The sequence below is a fragment of the Acomys russatus genome, chromosome 27 (assembly GCF_903995435.1).
Source record: "Acomys russatus chromosome 27, mAcoRus1.1, whole genome shotgun sequence".
NCBI lineage: Eukaryota > Metazoa > Chordata > Mammalia > Rodentia > Muridae > Acomys > Acomys russatus.
The window spans coordinates 14,215,211-14,233,750 of NC_067163.1; the positions used below are offsets into that span (position 1 = coordinate 14,215,211).

Below are 18,540 nucleotides of genomic sequence, written 5' to 3' on the forward strand. Positions count from 1 at the left end.
GTTTTTGTTTGTTTGGTTGTTTGTTTTTTTTTTTTTTTGAAGACAGGCTTTCACTATGTAGCCTTGATTAGCTTGTAACTTGCTACATAGATCCGGCTGGCTTTGGACTCTGCTGGCTTTGCACTCACAGAGTTCCATCCACCTGCTTCTGCCTCCGGAATACTGGAATTAAAGACGTACAATACCATACCTAGGATAAATGCTTATTATGTTTTCAAAAGGGAGAACTTCAGAGTAGTAAAGTTCATCCAAGCTACTAATGTGTATTTATTGTTTATTCTCCCCTTAAATGTGTGTGTGTGTGTGTGTGTGTTAATTAAAACAAAACACAAATATTAAAGAACAGTGGGCTGGGGTACAACTTAGCATGCTCAAGGTCTTGGGTGCACTGTCCAACAGCACAAAAACAAAAAAAAGACATAACAAAGGAAATAAAAAATTACTTAAGGAAAAATGCAGGGTCCTGTTAGGGGAAGGACTGTGGCAGTTGACCACTTTTAAGTAGGATGTATTTGCCTGGTAATATAACTTATACATTTTAAATAAACCTTTATTTGTACTAACTTCAGAAAATTATTGTATAAATTCTTACACAGCAAACAGTGGAAGATACAACTGATGATAATTTCATTCTAATTTTGTGGGATGTTTTGAGATGTGGGTCTTCCTATGTAGCCCAAGCTGGTCTCCTGCCTTGGTACTCTGATTAAAGGTGTGCACAGTGCTGTTTATCAGCTGTATTTTTTTTTTCCTGAGAAAAAAATTTAAAATTCAATGTTTTCTTTCTATTCTGCCCTACTTTTTCCATTGTACATGGTACTGGGATACATAAGGATATTTTCGTAAGTATACTTTGACTCTATTCCCATCCTACCCCTTTATTCTTTATAGTCACATGTCCTACTGTTGTCCTCTTTGTTCCCTAGCGTTTTGCTTCTACTTTCATGTCATAGACACTAACAGCTTTTATATGCTTATTTAAAATTTAAAAACAAGTGAGAGAAAAACATATTTGGTTTTTAAAGACTAACTTAAGTCACTTAATAATTATCTCCAGTTACATCCATTTTCCTGCAAATGATGTAACTTTGTTCTTGATGGATGAAAAAGCTTCACTGTGTAGATAGCACATGCTGTTCTTTGTCTACTTCTCAGGTATGGGACACACAGGGTGGTTCCGCAATAAAGCTTAATGTGGAGGTATTTGTGTGGCATGCTGCCCTGGAATCCTTCAGGTAAATACCAAGTGTCTCTTAGTTACTTTTCTATTGCTGGAAAGAGACACCACAACCAAAGTAACACATAAGACAAAGTATTTGAGGGCTTGTTTACAGTTTCAGAAGTTGAGTAGACTTCATGACCAAGGGTCTATTCAAGCTGAGGCTGGCAAGGATCGTCTTCATAGCTTACCACCCCAGAGCCTCTAGCACCTCTGTGTTTATCCTTAGGGCAGACATGCTTTGGAACCAAGTTATCATGTCTGCTTAGGAGAGATAGGAGGCATGAGCCCGGCTGTGCTGCTGTGCGGCCCAACTTGAGGTGGTGCCCTGAGCAAGGCAGCAGTTGTCTCACCCCACTGACATAGGCGCACATTGGTGTGTACTTGGCTGTGTCAACTCCTCACACTAAGCAGTCAGCAGTGCTCATGGCTCCCCCTCTGGCATCAGGTTGCCATCCCTTCCCCAGTGGTGACTGTGTCTGGCCTGGATCCTTTCCTGCTGATCACCGTTGCTTGGGGAGTGTACAAGGAGATGCTTCAGAACAGCGAATAGGTGCTGTGATCAGTCCTCATCGTGTGAGCAAACGTCGCTGCTCCTTTCAATTTTAGAAGACAAAGAAATGTAATTCTTATTTCTTTCTTAAATGCAAAGAACTACTACGTCGATTCGGAAACACTCCTCTGGAACCAAGTCTGATACAGAGGGAAACCCGGGGAGCTAAGCAGCAGACTGAAGGACTTGCTCTAAGCTCTCTCGGCTCACTTATTAGACTGTTGCCAAAACTAATGTGTAGCATTGATAAGCACATGATGTTGACTGGAGATCACAAGGTATTAAGACTTCAGAGGTAAGGGCCAATTATAAAAGAATAAGGCTGAGCATCCCTTCTCTCAGCCTGAGGGCCAGCTTGTTTGGGCGTAGAAGCCAGGCTGGCCTGCAAGGAGAATTATGAGTGTCTGGGCCACATTCCCTCATGCTGGATTTAGCAGATAAAGCTGGACATGACTGATGCCATTTTTCACTATGTAATTTTCATGACCTGTTCTAGAAGGGAGGAGGCAGGTGTGACATGGTGTGTATGCACAAACTGTCTTGATCTCACCAGTACTTGAAATTCTGAGTAATTCCTTAATTCCGTATGGAATTTTGGGGCTTTAAGTAAAGATAAAGTAGTAAAACTGTAGGCATAAAAGGAGATAAACTGTTATAGGAAAGAGAAAGGAGAACTTGGTCAGGACCGGAGAGCCAATGGAGAACTGTGTTTACTCAGGGCTACAATAAGCATTTAAAGTCATCTGTGGAATGCAGCTTATTCATTGTCTACAATGTAGAATCAAAGCTAACTTTCGACACCCTTAACGACTAGACCTGGGAACCTAACTGCTGCTGACTCAAGTCTGTTCTATACAGATTTACGGACCCTGACTACAAGTAATCATCCATGGCATTTTGTGCAACTTGTGCTGTGAAGTCTACTACTCCTCAACAAACGGGTGCCTTCCACAAATGGAGCTCAAGGATTCCCTAAGGATCAGCACACAGCTGTGGTCCAGCAGAGGTACATCTCAGACTTGCAACTAAACTTGGTACATGCAGGAGGCTTCCATGTGTACTGGCTTTGGCAACATGTAAGCTGCAGGACTGCAGCCTTCCTTGCTTTTAACTAATGGGCTCTCTTGGCAACGATAGAAATTTCACTGGTTTATTCTCTGGTCATGTTAAGTGAAAATCTGCATTATCACAAAAAGACTGGCTGGGCGTGGTGGCTCACCCCTTTAGTTCCAGCTGTAGAGAGGTAGAGGCAGGTGGATCTTTGAGTTCAACACAGTCTGGTCTACATAGTGAGTGCCAGGACAGCCAGAACTTCCTGTCTCAAAATAGGTAACAAAATATTAAGAAAGAAGAAGGAAGAGACTGAAACACAGGCTGCTTTCCATCAGTCTGAAGGTCCTGCCTCCTGCACTGTCTGTGTTCTTTCCAGTGTCCTTGTGAAGCTGTTCACATATCCCAGCGTAGGGCAGTTAATGATGATGCTCTGTTCAGAGGCTGGATCAGGAACAGCCAGGTGGCCTGGAGGCTTGCTGGGCAAAGCTGCCCAAGACACAGAAGAATCTCCTTCATTAGACACCAAGCTAAGAACCATCGAAAGACTCCTACCACAGCCTGACATTTAATAGTGGCTTAGTTAGCTGTCACTTTCTCCAGTTTTGCATGAAAGAAATTTGTTATTAATATTTGAGGTTCCAAAACAACAGGTCACACATTACTGACGTACAGAAGCAGACCACAACTGTCTGCTTTACCCTGCTTGTGATCTTCCACTAGGAAAGCTAAAGGAATTCTCCTGTTACCATCAACCCAATCTCCCAAATCCATCTCCCCCCTATCACGAGCAGGGCACAGAAGCCTCTTCATGACCTTTCCTGAGCTCAGTGAATAACAGAAAAAGAGAAGGCACGTACCAGACAGTTGATTTATTTGTGGAGTAAACAGAGCATGGGCCCCATCTGTCGGCCCTTACTGAGACAGGCAGTTAGAAGAAGGGTATGGTGCTGAAGGAACTGCTGCGCTGGCTCCTTCGCCATGTCAAGCAGTCCACTTGTTGCTCAGGAAAGCCTACTATATGGAGCACGGCTTCATTATCCTTAGGCACAAAAGGAGATGGAGTTTCTGACAGTCTCTGATTCCACATCCTCAGGCTTGATTTATATTAACTGAACTGCTCCAGAAGCAACAAGAGGTGCAATGGTTTTATATCGGATCAAGTGCTGTGAGCCCTCCTCCAAGTCAATAACATAGTCTCTGAAAGAGGAGGAGAAGTTTTATGTGCGGAGTTTAGCTGACTCTCCGTGGGGAAGACACACATGCTACTCACCTCTGCTCATCCGCTTCCGGTTCTACTAGGATGTTTTCCTGACGTTCTTTCACTCTCAGAAACACATATGAATCTAGGTCTGGTCTGGGAACTGCCAGGAAAACAAAAAAGTCATCATAAAACACCTGACATGTTCAACCTGACAAGCCAATAGGGCTAACGCTTGAGACTTGTGCTGTCAGGGGAGATGTGAGGGCAGTCCGGCTCTTCATAGAAACCACTCAGTCAACAGATGACACAGACTTACAATGAGTGGAGGGCACTCCTGTGCAGCAGTTTCCTGTTTTGGAAGGGGTCCATTCCAAGAACCCCGGTGAATAGTACTGAATCTCATATACATACCTAAAAGTTTAATAGCATTAGTCACGATAGAGCGACTATACTGTAATAGTGTGGTTTCTGTCACTGTCCGCTACCTGCCCTTTCGCTCAGGTTGAGGAGGATACAATGCTTGTCTGATGAAGAAGGTAAGCTACTTACACATTGTGAAATACTTTGGCCACCACTTTAACACAAGTACTGAGTTATCTGATAAGTGAGCTTTTATAATACTGGTTGGAACAGTGCAGGATTAAGAAGTATATTTAGGTATTTATGTCATGTACATGAGTGTTTGCCTGCAGGACTACATGAAGTGCCCACAGAGACCGTAAGAGGATGTTGGCTCCCTTGCAGTTAAAAGGCAGTTCTGAACACCATGTAAGTGCTGGGAACTGAACCCAGGTCTTCTACAAGAGTAGAAAGTGCTCTTAACCAGCAGGCCATTTCTCTGTTCCTAAGACTTAAAACTTTCAAGTTACTTCTAGAACTGTCCAGTTTGTACTTTAGAATATGCATGACCACTGGTAACAAATCTTGAAGAATGAAGCCACAGATGAGTGGGAACCACTGCATGTTATGGAAGATACGAACAAGCAAACACGCCTTTCCAGACGAGGAGGTAGGTGAGCCGTTAGTGAAGCCTCACATTGGGGGCGTATACAGTCAGTGACGTGGAAGGAAGCCGCAGATGGAGCTTTAAAGAGGAGAAAGAGGTTGGGATGCCACACTAAGGCTGACGCGGAAATGTGCATGAAGATCTAGGACCTACATGAAGGAAGGCTTGGGTTACACGGCTGCAGGGCTGACTATTAGACAAAAGAATACAGTCTTCTCCTTAATAGTCTCTCACTGATTAAGGCTGAGAAAGGCTGCCACCCGTCCACTCCCACTGGCCGGCATCTGCTAGTATGTGTCACAAGCTGGGCCGGGCTTCAGTGGCTCTCTATTCCTGGAGTTCTCATGGCAGACTTAGTGAACTTGCTGACTTAGAATTCTACACAGTGCTATGGGTCTGGTTTGCCCAAGTCTCATAGGCTAAAGTGTATTCCTTTAAAGTTCATATATGCATGCTGTGACTTCTGGTATTTGGAATGAGACTATGAAGGAAGGCACTTCAGTTTAAAGAAGGCCATTGGGGTGCACCCTGAGTCAGTCTGACCAGTGCTCTCATAAGAGGACGTGAAGACACAGAAGGGTATATATAAGTGACTTTAAAAGGAGGCCTGAGTGCTTACTTCTTCCCTTTGGCAATGCTGGACACACAGAAGGAACCATGAGGTTCTTTATGAGACACCAAATTTGGTACCTTCATCTTGGACTTCCAGCTTCCAAAACTGTGAGCTGTTCAAATATACTAGGACAGTGAGCCATACCACAGGACTCCTGGCGCAGCACCCATGCACGCTAGGGCAAGAGATGAGTTCTCAGGCACTGCTGCTCACGTGGCCTGGGAACACTGAGCTCAGCACACAAAGTAGGATCTGGCATTTTGTCTCATTACACTTAATACAGAAGCCGGTGAAGCTGAGGGTTGTGGGAGTCACTGACGACTCACAAACCTCAGCTGGCTCATCTTCACAACACAGCCGAAAAGCCTTTCTAGAGGCAGAAAACTGTCTCCTAGCCTCCTCTATAGCCACCACATTCGGAACCCTATGAAATCTGTGAGGCCTGCTTCCCTGGAGCTCAGAACGGCCCAGGATCCTCTGGTGTGGGGCTGAATAAATGAAGGGGTCTATATGGACTAACAGCCATGAGTCCAGGCCAACTTTGAGGACATAAGACTAATGCTCAAACAGTAATCATGACCTCTATCTTTGATTACTTTTGTTTTTAACCAGAACCCGCCCTCTTTCTTTCTAGCATCTCGTAGCTCATCTGCATACCTATTTTTCCATACTGACGATGTCTTGTATGTACATTATGGTCCTGATCTTGATCTGGAAAAGGCGGCTCTGCTTACCTGCCTTCAAGAGGTCCACTTTCTGCAGGTTGGGAGGCATGTGCTTTAAGGCAACGTTTTTAAAATGGGTCTCTGTGTGATCCATATACCTGGAACAAAGAATGCAAATGGCTGTGGTGTGCACAGCAAGAGCTACCAAGGTTATCAGGGTGACAACCGCGGATGCACCCCATGCCTGAAGCCAAGCACAAAAGCAGCTCCTCATTTCTCATTTACTTACTCTTTGGCAAAGACAAACTCCTCTGGAGAAAGACTGGAAGGCTCCTCCTCTGGGCGTGTTTTCTCCTTTTCTAGGATGTGAGGGAAAAATTTCTCTATCTGTGATGAGAAATAAGTCATGAAAGTTCATCACTCAGGGTTCAAATGCTGCTGCTGCTGCTACTGCTGCTGCTGCTGCTGCTGCTGCTCCTCCTCCTCCTCAAACTCCTCCTTCTCTTTTGGCAGTGCTGGGGACTGCCTTGCACTTACTAAGCCAGTGCTCTGCCACCGAGCGACCCAAGACCCAGTTTTATTTTGTGTATGTGTCTGTACATGTGGGTGTGTGGCAGGTGGGGTGCAATTATGTATGTGTATACATGTGTAAGCCAGAAGACAATCTTGGTTCATTCCTCAGGTATCACTGATGCTATTTTTTCAGACAGTGTCTTTCACTGGCCAGCAGCTTGCTGCATGAGGTTGATGCTTCTTTTAAAGCTGACAAGAAATGGCTACAGAAATTGCTCAGTGGTTAAGAGTATTCTCTGCTCCTGCAAAGGACCAGGGTTCAATACCCAGCACTGACATGACAGCTCACAACCATCTGTATCTTCAGTTCCAGAGGATGTAATTCCACCCTCTGAGCTCCATGGGCTCCAGACATGACTTATATGCAGGTGAAACACCCCATGTGTAAAATTACCAGCAGCAGCAACAATCACATTGACAAGCTATGAGTGTGGCTCAGTGGCTGAGTGCACGTCCAGCATATGCAAGGTCCAGCTCCCCAAGCACTAGGGGGTTAAAAAAAATAATCACACAAGCAGCAAGCTTCTAAGAAATCAATAAAAGACATGTCCCAGCCCCTGAAAGACAGTGCAAAGAGGGAAGCTTCTGGTAAATAATTTCTGAAAACACAAATGTATCTGATGCTAAGGAAAAAAGGGGTATATTTAACATTTAATGTAGAGGGTACCTTGCTAGAAGCTGAGACCTATACAAAAACTGAAAAAAATGTATATAGAACACAAATACAAAAATGATATTTGATAGATTACCAGAAATTATCTATCTATCTATCTATCTATCTATCTATCTATCTGGGAAAACAGTAATAAGACCTAAAAAAGCTCAACATCAACAACAAAGGCAAAGCAAACTAAAAAAGCTAAATGCTACAAAAAAAAAAAAAAAAAAAAAAAAAAAAAAAAAGAAGGTACTCAGAAGGCTGGGTGGATCGGCCTGCAATGTGAAGTGCTGATACTCCTGTTAGAGGAAATGGTCTTTGGAAGTAAGAAACTGACAATGGCCTGGGGCTCGGGGGAGAAGGCAGCACAACTCACTGACTGCCCTTTAAAACTGGACATGTGTTTTGTATGTTTTTTTCTCATATACTATTCTGTAGAGTTACTTAACAGTCAGGCTTGGTGGTGAATGCCTGCAATCCTAGCACTCAGGTGAAACCAGGAAGAGCTCAAGTCTGAGGCACGGCGGCTACACAGAGACCTTGTCTTAGTAAAAGAAAGATCTGCTATCTCCCTGCTTCCTGTGTAGACAAAGCTGGTAGGATTATGCACGGATGAATAACGATAATGGTTTATAGGGATGGAAACAGCTCAGTGGCAGGTCACCTGGGAGATGTGAGGTCCTAAATTCAGTTCCCAGCCCTGGGTCAGGAGCTGGCTTGGTAGGTAACGGCACTGGCCATGTAACCTCAGGACCTCACGCACATGGTGGAAGCAGAGAACTTACTCCCCCAAGTTCTCTAACCTCAACATGCACTAATAAACATAAACAAACAAAACAGAGCCCTGTTGAGCCGGCATGCTCACTTAGGCCTGTAATCTCAGCGTTTCAGAGGCTTAGGCTCTAGAAGTCTCTTGAGTTCAAGTCAGCCTGGATTACAGTGAACACTTGTCTCAAACAAAAACAGAGGCTGGAGAGATGCTCAGCTGGCAGAGCGCCTCTGAGAACACACAATAGTAGTGTTTGCTCATAATCCCAACACTTGGGAAGTGGAGACAGGAAGATCTTTCTGTGCTTTCTACATCCATTCTGAAGTTGTCAGCTACACGCAAATGGTCCTGAATGCTTTTCCTATCGGTTTAAAATCCAGAGTAATGGATGTCATTGTCCTACTCCACTGCAGTTTGGCCACTTCTATGGAACAGGACAGTCATACAGTCAGAGTTACACAGTGAGATGCTGTCTCGAAGAAACAAAGTAAATGAGTTTCAGTTTCAGCTTTGTAAGTCAGGTTGCCACAGCACTATAGCAGATAGAACAGTAAGTTATCAAGGTCCATTTGACAGATGCTAATTGGAACCGGCTCTCACTAGCCAGGCAACTCTCTCCCAAAGGGCTGTCTTCAGCACTGACCCATTCTAACCCCCGGAGGCACCACTAACATCAAATAGATCAGACTTAAAATACGTTAAATTTTCCTGGGCTTATCCAAGCTACAGTTTCAGCCACACTTCCCAGAGTGCACTCTGCTCATTCCCTGGCTACAGTGATGTCGGGCTCAGGATCTTCAGGCCCTTAGCTTCTCCCCATGCTGTCCACTACTTCAAACTCTACTGTATCAGTGCCTATCAGACCTTCATGAGTCGACACCGCAAGTAGCTGCTCAGGACATAGCGGATCCTCTCCATCTCCATCCGATGGATGCTGACCTTCAGATCCCCCTTTTTGGCTCTTCTGAGATTTTCTTCCTATTTATTATAATAGAAACTTAAATCATGATGTCCAAACACTAAATATGATTAGGATTAGCAAAGTCAAGGACTCAAAGACTATGCAGTTCTAAGAAAACAAAGAACACTCTATGTATATAATTCAAAACTATCCATTTTAAAGATGACTATTTGAATAGACTCTGAATATGGTCAGCTGCAAGGATCCAATCCAATTGTAAAGGAGATAACCTAGCACACAGCAGAAGTTTCTAAGGGTCTATAAACCAGTGCCAAAACACTAGTTTGGAAATGGGGATATAGCACTGTGGGTAAAGTGCTGCAGGTATGAGAACCTGAGCTTCTATTCCCAGATCTTACGGAAGGCCAGGGGTGGTAGTGTGTGACTGTAATCCCAGCACTCAGGCAGTACAAAGGGAGGCAGAGATGGAAAATCCTGGATGCTCCAGAGACAGGTAGGCTGCCATGCCCAGCAGTGGGCAATTAACAGACCCTATGGAAGAGGTGGAAGAGGAGTGCCGGCAGCCAGGGTTGTATTAGGACCTTCACACCCATGCACACATATGCCTGAGAATCACACACAAAGCTAAAACACACCAACCGTCCACCCACTGTGAGGCTCTGTGAGACACAGATGTTGTAAAATTGCCCTGAAGGTGGTAGTAGCCTAAGCCTAGATCATTCTAAGCCAAAGGCCACACACTTAAACGTCAACAAGGGTCAGGCAGGTTAAGGATGTAAGGCAGGAGGGTTGTCGGAGATTGTATGAAACAGGACCTCTTGGGCTGGAGAGGGCTCGGTGGTTAAGAGTGCTTGCTGCTTTTGCAGAGGACCCAGGTTTGGTGTCTAGCACCCACATAGTGGCTAATCACCACCTGTAACCTCAGGTCCAGGGAATTTGATACCCTCTTCTGGGTTTTGAGGGCACCAGGCAAGGCATGCATGTAGCACACAAATATATGTGTAGACAAAACATTTATACACACAAAATAAAAATTAACTCAAAAAAATTTTATGGAAATTTTTGTAGTTTATAAACAGACATAATGGCCACTTGGTTGTCACCTTGACCACATCTGCAATCAACTAAAACCCAAGCAGCGGGGCATACCTGTGAGGGATTTTCTTGATCAGATCACTTGAGGTGGGGAGACTGACCTTACATCTGGCCCGCACCGTCTATGGGCAGCCTACATAAGAGGACCAGGAAAAGGAAGCCCTGGCTTTCTGCCTGCTTGCCTTCTCATGGCAAGTTCATCTTTCCTGCTGTTCAGGCGCTCCTTCCCCAGTGACAGAACACACTTCTTCAGGATCCCAGCATACACTGAAGATCAGCTGCGGCATCTATCCTACTGGACTGAGCCACTTACTATCAGGTTCTTGGCCTTTCTGTAGGGAACTGGGTTTTGTTGGACTAGCTAGATCACAGCCTGTAAGCCACTGTGATAAACACGGATTCCATTCTTCCATTTCTTGTCCTGTAGAGAACCCTCACTAACACGGTAACTATTTTTTTTTTAAAGTGCTGGGCTGAGTGTAACAGAAAGACTTGTATCAGACCACAGTTCACTATGCTGGCCAAATGTTTTCTCTTCCTCTGCAGCCCAGAGACAGTAACTCTTACCATGTGCTCTAGCTGTTCCATGACACACTCGACAATTTCAGACTTGCTTTCCAGTAGCTCAGGGGCAAACTTTTCATTCATCCATGCCTAAAAAGCAGCACAGGAAAAATGAGTGATAACTCACAATGGAGTAAAACACACTAAAAACAGTTCCTAGGATGGTGAAGGTTACAGATGTCTCAGGCAAAGGCTATCAGCCGAAGACTAAGGGTGCTCTGAGACAACTCATGCTTCAGGGTGACCTTCCCATATCTTCTTTTAGGAAAGGGGCTTTTTCTCAACTGAACAAACAATTTAAGTCACTGCTTATTTCATTCAGCATTATGGTAACTTCTAAGTGATGCCACACGACGTCCTAGCCCGACCTGTCACCTAAGAGCATCAACTGGAAACACATTTCTACTTCCTGACCAGCAGGGGAATCATCAATTTTCTTCCTTCTTTTCCTTCCTTTCTCCTTTTTTGAGACAGGGTCTCACTGTGTAGTCCTGGCTGGCCTGGAACTGGCTCTGCAGAGCATATTGACCTCAATCCCATTGGCCAGTTCTCTACCAATGAGCTATACTCCCAGCTTCCAGTCAGAATGTTAAATATGTTCATTATTGTTATGAACTGAATTTTGTCCTTCAAAATCAGTGTGCTGGCTGGTTCTGACTTGGTCCTATCTTCAGAACCACAAAAACACAGTATTTCGTGTTGTGACCCTAATCTGGTGCCTCCGAATGGGACTGTTTTAAGGAGGGGAGGGAGCTTAAATGACCTCACGAAGATGAGACCCAATTCGATGTGATTTGTGTCCTTCTCAGGAAACAAAATTTTACCACACAGTCAAGAGAGAAGAGCAAGTGAAGACCCTGGAGACAGCCACCAAAGGCCATGGAGAGACGCCCAGAGGAAACCATCCATGCAAGTGCACTGACCTCAGCCTTTTCAAACGAGACTACATGCCTTGGTAAGCCACTCAACCCGTGTCTGATTATGTAGTCCCACCAAACAAATACAATCACGGAAATGAGAAACCACCTTGTAGGAAATACCTAATAAACCCAACCATATCCTCCTACTCCCTTTCCAACTCATGTCCTCTATTTAAATTATTGTTACATATATATGCAAATAAATACATATAGACACAACCTGCTGAATTCACTTAGTGTTGCTTGTATATATGTTTTCAGGGCTGACTATTTGCTATTGGATAACCAGTTAGGGAACCTCGTGCCAGGGAAAGAATGCAGTTGTTCATCGCCTGAGGCTCATTTAGGGGTGGGGCCTTGTGAGACTTCCCCTGTGCCTGTTGGGAAGTCACCTGGTGCTGTCATTCATTGCTCAGATCTTGTTTAAGCAGCCATATTATTGAGCTTTCATGGGTGCAGCTCCCCTGTCATAGTTAGAAGACAGCACTGCAGCAGACCTCCGGGTCCTCTGGCTCTTTCTGCTCTCTCCTCTTTGATGTCCCCTGAGCCTTAGTTGTAGGGGCTTTGTTGTAGATGTGTCCATTGGAGCTGGGCACCTATGGGCAGCTGCTCTCTAAACAGCATTCAGTAGTACATACCATGAACGCCCCAGGACTTGTAGGGCAATGCGGTGCGTGCCTTTAATGCCAGCACACAGATGACAGAGGCAGGTGATCTCTGAGAGTTTCAGGCCAGCCAGTGATGCATAGTGAGTCCCCATCTCAAAAAACAAACAAACAAACAAAAAATCCTCAAGCATTTCCCGATCACCTAAACTACCAGAGTTTCATGAGAAGATATTATTTAAGGAGAGGGGGGAAAAGCTAGGTTATTAGAGCACACAAAATAATCATTGCTATTAGGACTAAACGGTAATCTGGCATTTTCTTGCCAAATTAGACATTTTCCGGTGGGGGAAAACAGTTGAGAATCGTTTGCTTCCATCATACACATCTTTAGGTCCTGAAAATATCACAGTAGAGCCTGGCTTTGTGAAGCACACTGCTAACTATGTCCAGAGTTGTCCTTTACTAGGCATCCCTGAAGACTGACAAGACAGACTCCTTCTAGGGAATGCTCTGTCTCTGGCTTCCTATTTTTTACGCAGATGTTATGAAAAGATGCTCTTTGGAAACGAACTTTCAGTTTCCTTATTTTCTGAGCCCTGGTATTGCACACCTGGAGTAAATTACAGGCTACGAACGGGTCATATGAGTTCTATTTGAGGGTGCTTACCTGCTCCAGCCTTTCAATGAGCTCTGCAGGAGTTAGGACTACCTCCTCGCTACCCTCATCAGAATCCTGTCCTTGGAGATCCAGAACGTCTGTCATCGTTTCTGAACCAGGAACCTATCGAGAATAAACCAACATCCTGAAGCGTTTCCCCCATTTACTTGCAAGAAAAAGCTTTTAGGGTAAGTTTACTGGGGCTAGAGGGGGCCCACTGGCCAAGCCTGGAGAACTCATGGGCTAATTTTTAGTGTTGCAATTAGTCCCTCAAGGATTGGGTCAGTTGTCAGCTTCTCGCCGAATCCTTTCCACTGCACGGGCCTGGAACTGAGCACATACCATACTAAACTGCCAGTTCTCCTTTTCGTCTCCACTAACAGTTTTTTGCCTTAGTGGCCCAGGTGCCCATTTCCGTTCATATGTGAAACATGCATCACGTTAAGTGCTTGGCACATCCAGCCCGCGGCTATAACTGACCTAAGACGCCTGGGCACCCAAAAGCTCATCTTACTTAAAAGCGGCTACACGGCACGGAAATGCCGTCTTCCCCCTCTCCCAGCCTGCACACTCGCAGGGAACCGCGGGCGGAGGCTCCACGAGAGGCGGGCGCCGGAGCTCGCGCGGAAAGGCCCCTGCGGACCGGGGCTCACCGACCACACCGACCCCACCGACCCCACCTCCAGCGGTGCAGTTCCCGCGCTCCTTTCCGAAACACAGCGGCGACCGGAAAACGTCAGCTCACCCATCGGCCCCGCCCACCGGAGGGCGAGCACTCGCGGAGAGACACAGATTGTACTTCCGGAAGGCAGTGGAAGAGGCTGGGATGACATCGGCACGAAGTCGCCACGTGGGGGCGCTCACCACACAGCAAAGAAACCAGGCAGTGCCGCCTTGCGGCGGACCGGAGCAGGGGCCTGCCTTCATCTGCTAAAATCCATCTTCTTTGGGAGCTTTCTTCACCCAGCAACAGTCGCCTGGGAGCCCATGAGTAACTGCAGATTCTCAGGTTCGACCAAGGCTACTGCATCAAACTCTCGGTGATTGTGATGCAGACGGTTTGCTTCCATTCAGCACACAAAAGGAAAGCGGGCCTACATTATTTTAATACTGGGGGTATTATTCCCGTTGTCCGGTGCCAGCGTTACTTTGAATTGTAGGTGCCTTTCTCTCTGATGAGCTCTGTTTAGTGTCACTTTTGGCTGTTCAAGATTTGTTTGTCTCTAGATTGGAGGACTGCAAAGTTTCCTATGTCATGTTGACCAACTGGGAAAAAATGGGAAGTTTAGATTGATTTTGCCTATGTTATGACAAATTACAGGTCTGGGGAATAGAGCTTAGCTGGTACAGTGTTCACCTGTTTAGTCCTGAATTCAATGCCAGAATTTCTGTCTGTCATGACAGGCAGCACACATAGTCCCAGCACTCTACAGGAGATAACCGGAAGATCCCTGGGGTTTGCAGGCCAGCCGACCTAGCCCGATCAGGAGCCCCGGTACCCTAGAGAACCCTAATATAAACAAACTCATGGGTTCCCCAAAATGAACTTTGGAAGAATCATGCCTCTGTCGTCAGAACCTTAGGAGGAGGGGGAGACATTATGTTATGTCACCCTCTGGGAAGGAATCTCAGCGTGTGTGTGTGCGTGCGCACATGCACTCGGTGTGCTATTGTGTGTACGTGTTTGTGTGGCCATGTGCCACATAGGTATGTGAATGTGTAGACGCCAGAGGTCAACAACACTGGGTTGTCTCTACCCAATTGCTCTCCACCTTATTGTCTGAGATGGCTTTCTTATTGAACCCAGGATTATTTCAACTGGCCAAAGATCTTCATGGTTCCTCTTTTCCTCCTCAGTTCTTGTGTTTACAGACATAGTCCTAGGCAGTGCTAGGGGTCCAAAAGCAAGTCCTCATGCTGTGCAGCAGCTCTCTCCAAGTCTCCAAGACCTTCAAAGAAGGTCTCACCCGTCACTCTGAGAAACTTAGAATGTTCCCTCCCTCCTTTAACACTTACTATGGGTTGGTCCATTGCCAAGCCTGTTGTACGGTTCATAGATTCATAGATATATATGTTGAAACTACATATAAGAGACTTCATTGTCCTTCCTTCACATTCTTTTGTGCAGGAATGTTCTCTGATCTTGTCTGAGTTGTTCTTGTCTGTTCTCTATCTAGGATTCTACCTTTTGAATGCGCATGTTCACAGGGGTGGGGTGTGTGTGTGTGAGGACCATGTACCTATCCACAGACGCTAGAAGATGCTCTATCATTCTCTGCTTTATTCCCATGAGATAGGGCCTCTCACTGAACTTGGGGCTATGCTGGCATCCAGGAGGCCACAGCAAGCCTTTGGTTTCTGCGCCCCACATGACTGGGGCCATAAGTGTGTGTAGCCAGATTGAAGTTTCTTATGTGGGTGCTAGGGAATTGAACTCAGGCCATGATTGCATAACAAGTGGTCTTACCCACTGAACGCCTTCGGTTTATTATTATTATTATTATTATTATTATTATTATTATTATTATTATTATTATTATTATTATTATTTTACAGATTTTTCTTATTTATTTTCATGTGTGATTGCACATGAATGTGGGTGCCTACTGAGGCCAGAAGAGTGCACTGGATCCTGATGGAGCCAGAGTTACGTGTGGTTGAGCTGTTCACCATGGGTGCCGACAACCAAACTCCAGGCCTCTGTAAGAGCAGCAAATGCTCTAAACCAATGAGCTATCCAGGCCCTAAATCCCTAAAATTTTTAAAGCCAAACTTCCTAATTAGTTCCAGACATGAAATCATATTGCAAGTTTTATATACCTATAAATTATGCATTTTGACATATTAATACTTGGAATAGTAAATAACAGGACTAGTAGGAAGTTGTGGTCATTTAAACTTATAGTAGCTTAAAGACTTTTGGCATTATGCCTACTTTTTTTGTTAAACTAATTTGCATATATTTGGGGGGGGGTGGTACAGTACAATCTTAGCATGTACCCTCAGTCCAGTCCCTAGCTGCTAAGTCAAACCAAAATCTCTCTCTATAACTTATCACTGATGTAAAAAATATTTTCATTATTCATTTTTATTTGATACAGGGTCTCACCATGTAACCTTGGCTGACCTGGAGCTTACTGTGTAGAGCGGGTTGGCCTCAAACTTAGAGATCCACCCAGCCTTGCCTCCTGATGGCTGCAGACATCTTAACATCTATCCCCTATTTTTTTGAAAGGTAAAGAATGGGATGGTCATACTCTGGGCCACGTATCATTCATTATATTGATATTTTTAGTGTCAAATTAACATGGAGCGGATAAGGTAAATTCCATCTGTGGAACATCCCAGAGTGATAGGAATTTATCTTCAGTTATGAAAATATCACTTAAGCTGACAGTACTGAAGCTGGCCATGGAGTTATTATGCTTTTTGAAACAAGTTGCTTTTATGCTTTTTGAAACAAGAGCCAGAAGCCTTGGCTATCTGGTGTATCACAGTAGATCCTGTAAACTGCTGCCATTCTAGAAACGCTCAAGCATGAGCCTCTGACGTGACCTATGGAGCCCCCAGCAAAGCTGAGGTGACCCTGAGCTCCTTTCTGTGAGAAGGTCTTGGCTGCAGTGTTTACATTAAGTGAGGATTCACCTTTACCCTCAACACTGGCCTGTTCTTCAGCTTCACTTACTTGTAAGGCAGAAAGTTACTTTGCCACTTTTTTTTTTTTAAATTTAAGATTTACTATGTGGGGCTGGAGAGATGGCTCAGAGGTTAAGAGCACCATCTGCTCTTCCAAAGGTCCTGAGTTCAATTCCCAGAAACCACATGGTGGCTTACAACCACTTGTAATGAGATCTGGTGCCTTCTTGTGGTGGGCAAACACCTGTGTGGGCAGAATACTGTATAAATGATTAATCTTTTTAAAATAATAAATAAAAGATTTATTATTTATATAGCATTCTGCCTGAATGTGTGCCTGCTGGAAGAGGGCACCAGATCTCATTATAGATGATTGTGAGCCATCATGTGGTTGCTGGGAATTGAACTCAGAACCTCTGGAAGAGCAACCAGTGTTCTTAACCTCTGAGCCATCTCTCCAGCGCCCCTCTGTGTCTTTAACATTCCTAGGAGTGGCGATCATTGTTTTTGTTTTGTTTTGTTGGTTTTTTGGAGACAGGGTTTCTGTGTAGCCTTGGCTCTCCTGGACTCATCTTGTAGACCAAGCTGGCCTTGAATTCAGAGATAAGCCTGTCTCTTCTTCCCCAAGTGCTGGGATTATAGGCGTGAGCCACTGCACCCTGCAAGTGGTGATTATTGACATGGTAACTTACATAGACGTACAAAGGTTTGCTATACAACCTTCCTTGTCTATGTTGTCCTGGATGGCCTAGAACTCACTATGTATACCAACGTGGCCTTGAAGTCACAGAAATCTGCCTGCTTCTACTGGGATTAGCTACCATACCTGACATACCTACAAGTTGTTTTGTGGGAGAATGTTCTAGATATTTTAGAATTTAAAGAAAAAATTACAACTACAGGGGCTAGAGCATAGCTCAGTAGCTGAGAGCTTGTCTGACGTGTGAGGTTCAGGTGTGACCCTGCCCGCTGCCCCCATCCAGCACCCCCGCTCGATTAGTATTGCTTTTCAAATACAATTCTTCAAACATCCATAAAGGTAGAAGTGGACTACATAAAAGAGAATTGAGTTGCACGTGCCAGCCCCTCACTGTGGAGGGCTGCATCTCCTTTAGGGAAGCTCTTTGGCATTTGGTGGGTACCAGATGAGTAACTACCACGACACTTTGCATACGGATCACACTCACTTCCTGACAATGAACTAATCTGAAAATATGGGGTGAGAACACAGAATGACCAGGCTAACAGCCAGAGCATCCATTTTTAGGTCTCCATCTTTGCCTTTTTTTCTTTAAAAATCAAAACCAACTGTGACACCCTGGAAGGTGTCACTCTGTAGCAGAGGCTATAGGTGTGCTCAACCACACCCAATCTCAAGAAATTCTTAAAAAACAAGGTGACTTATAAATCTGAAGTTTATTATTTCTCTGTGCTGGGGATGACACCCTGGACCTCTCTATAAATCTACCAAAGTTTTAAAAAGTAATCACATGATCCAAGATATAGTAGTAATTCTGCTATCTCTTTCCTAATGAAAACTATCTATTTATGTTAAGTGACAGTGGGTAAGATAGCTCTGCAGGTAAAGTCTCTTGCCACCAACCTTGATGACTTGTGTTCAATCCCTAGTGTCCCTATGGTGGAAGGAGAGAACTGACTGTGACCTCCACATGCATACCATGGCATGCTGTGTGCACCCCCCCACACCCCCCTCTGTAAAAAAAATAAAAATACTTACATACAGCTATTCCAGTATTGCCTTCCAAATAAAATGCCACACCGTTTACCTTTATCAAATCACATCAACTATGACACAGAGTTTATTTA

The 18,540-nt window shown here is 44.7% G+C and overlaps 1 protein-coding gene across 1 annotated transcript; it reads right to left on the minus strand.

The window, feature by feature from the left end:
* Nucleotides 1-3,836: 3,836 nt before the first annotated feature.
* Gins4 (GINS complex subunit 4) lies at nt 3,837-13,838 on the minus strand. Its single transcript, XM_051169907.1, has 8 exons — nt 13,758-13,838; nt 13,087-13,200; nt 10,895-10,981; nt 9,175-9,288; nt 6,600-6,697; nt 6,380-6,468; nt 4,096-4,186; nt 3,837-4,022 (listed from the first exon to the last, which is right to left on the minus strand). Exons 1-8 carry the CDS (start codon nt 13,824-13,826, stop codon nt 3,926-3,928), a joined length of 759 nt encoding a protein of 252 aa, XP_051025864.1. The 5' UTR covers nt 13,827-13,838; the 3' UTR covers nt 3,837-3,925.
* Between the last annotated feature and the right edge of the window lie 4,702 nt (nt 13,839-18,540).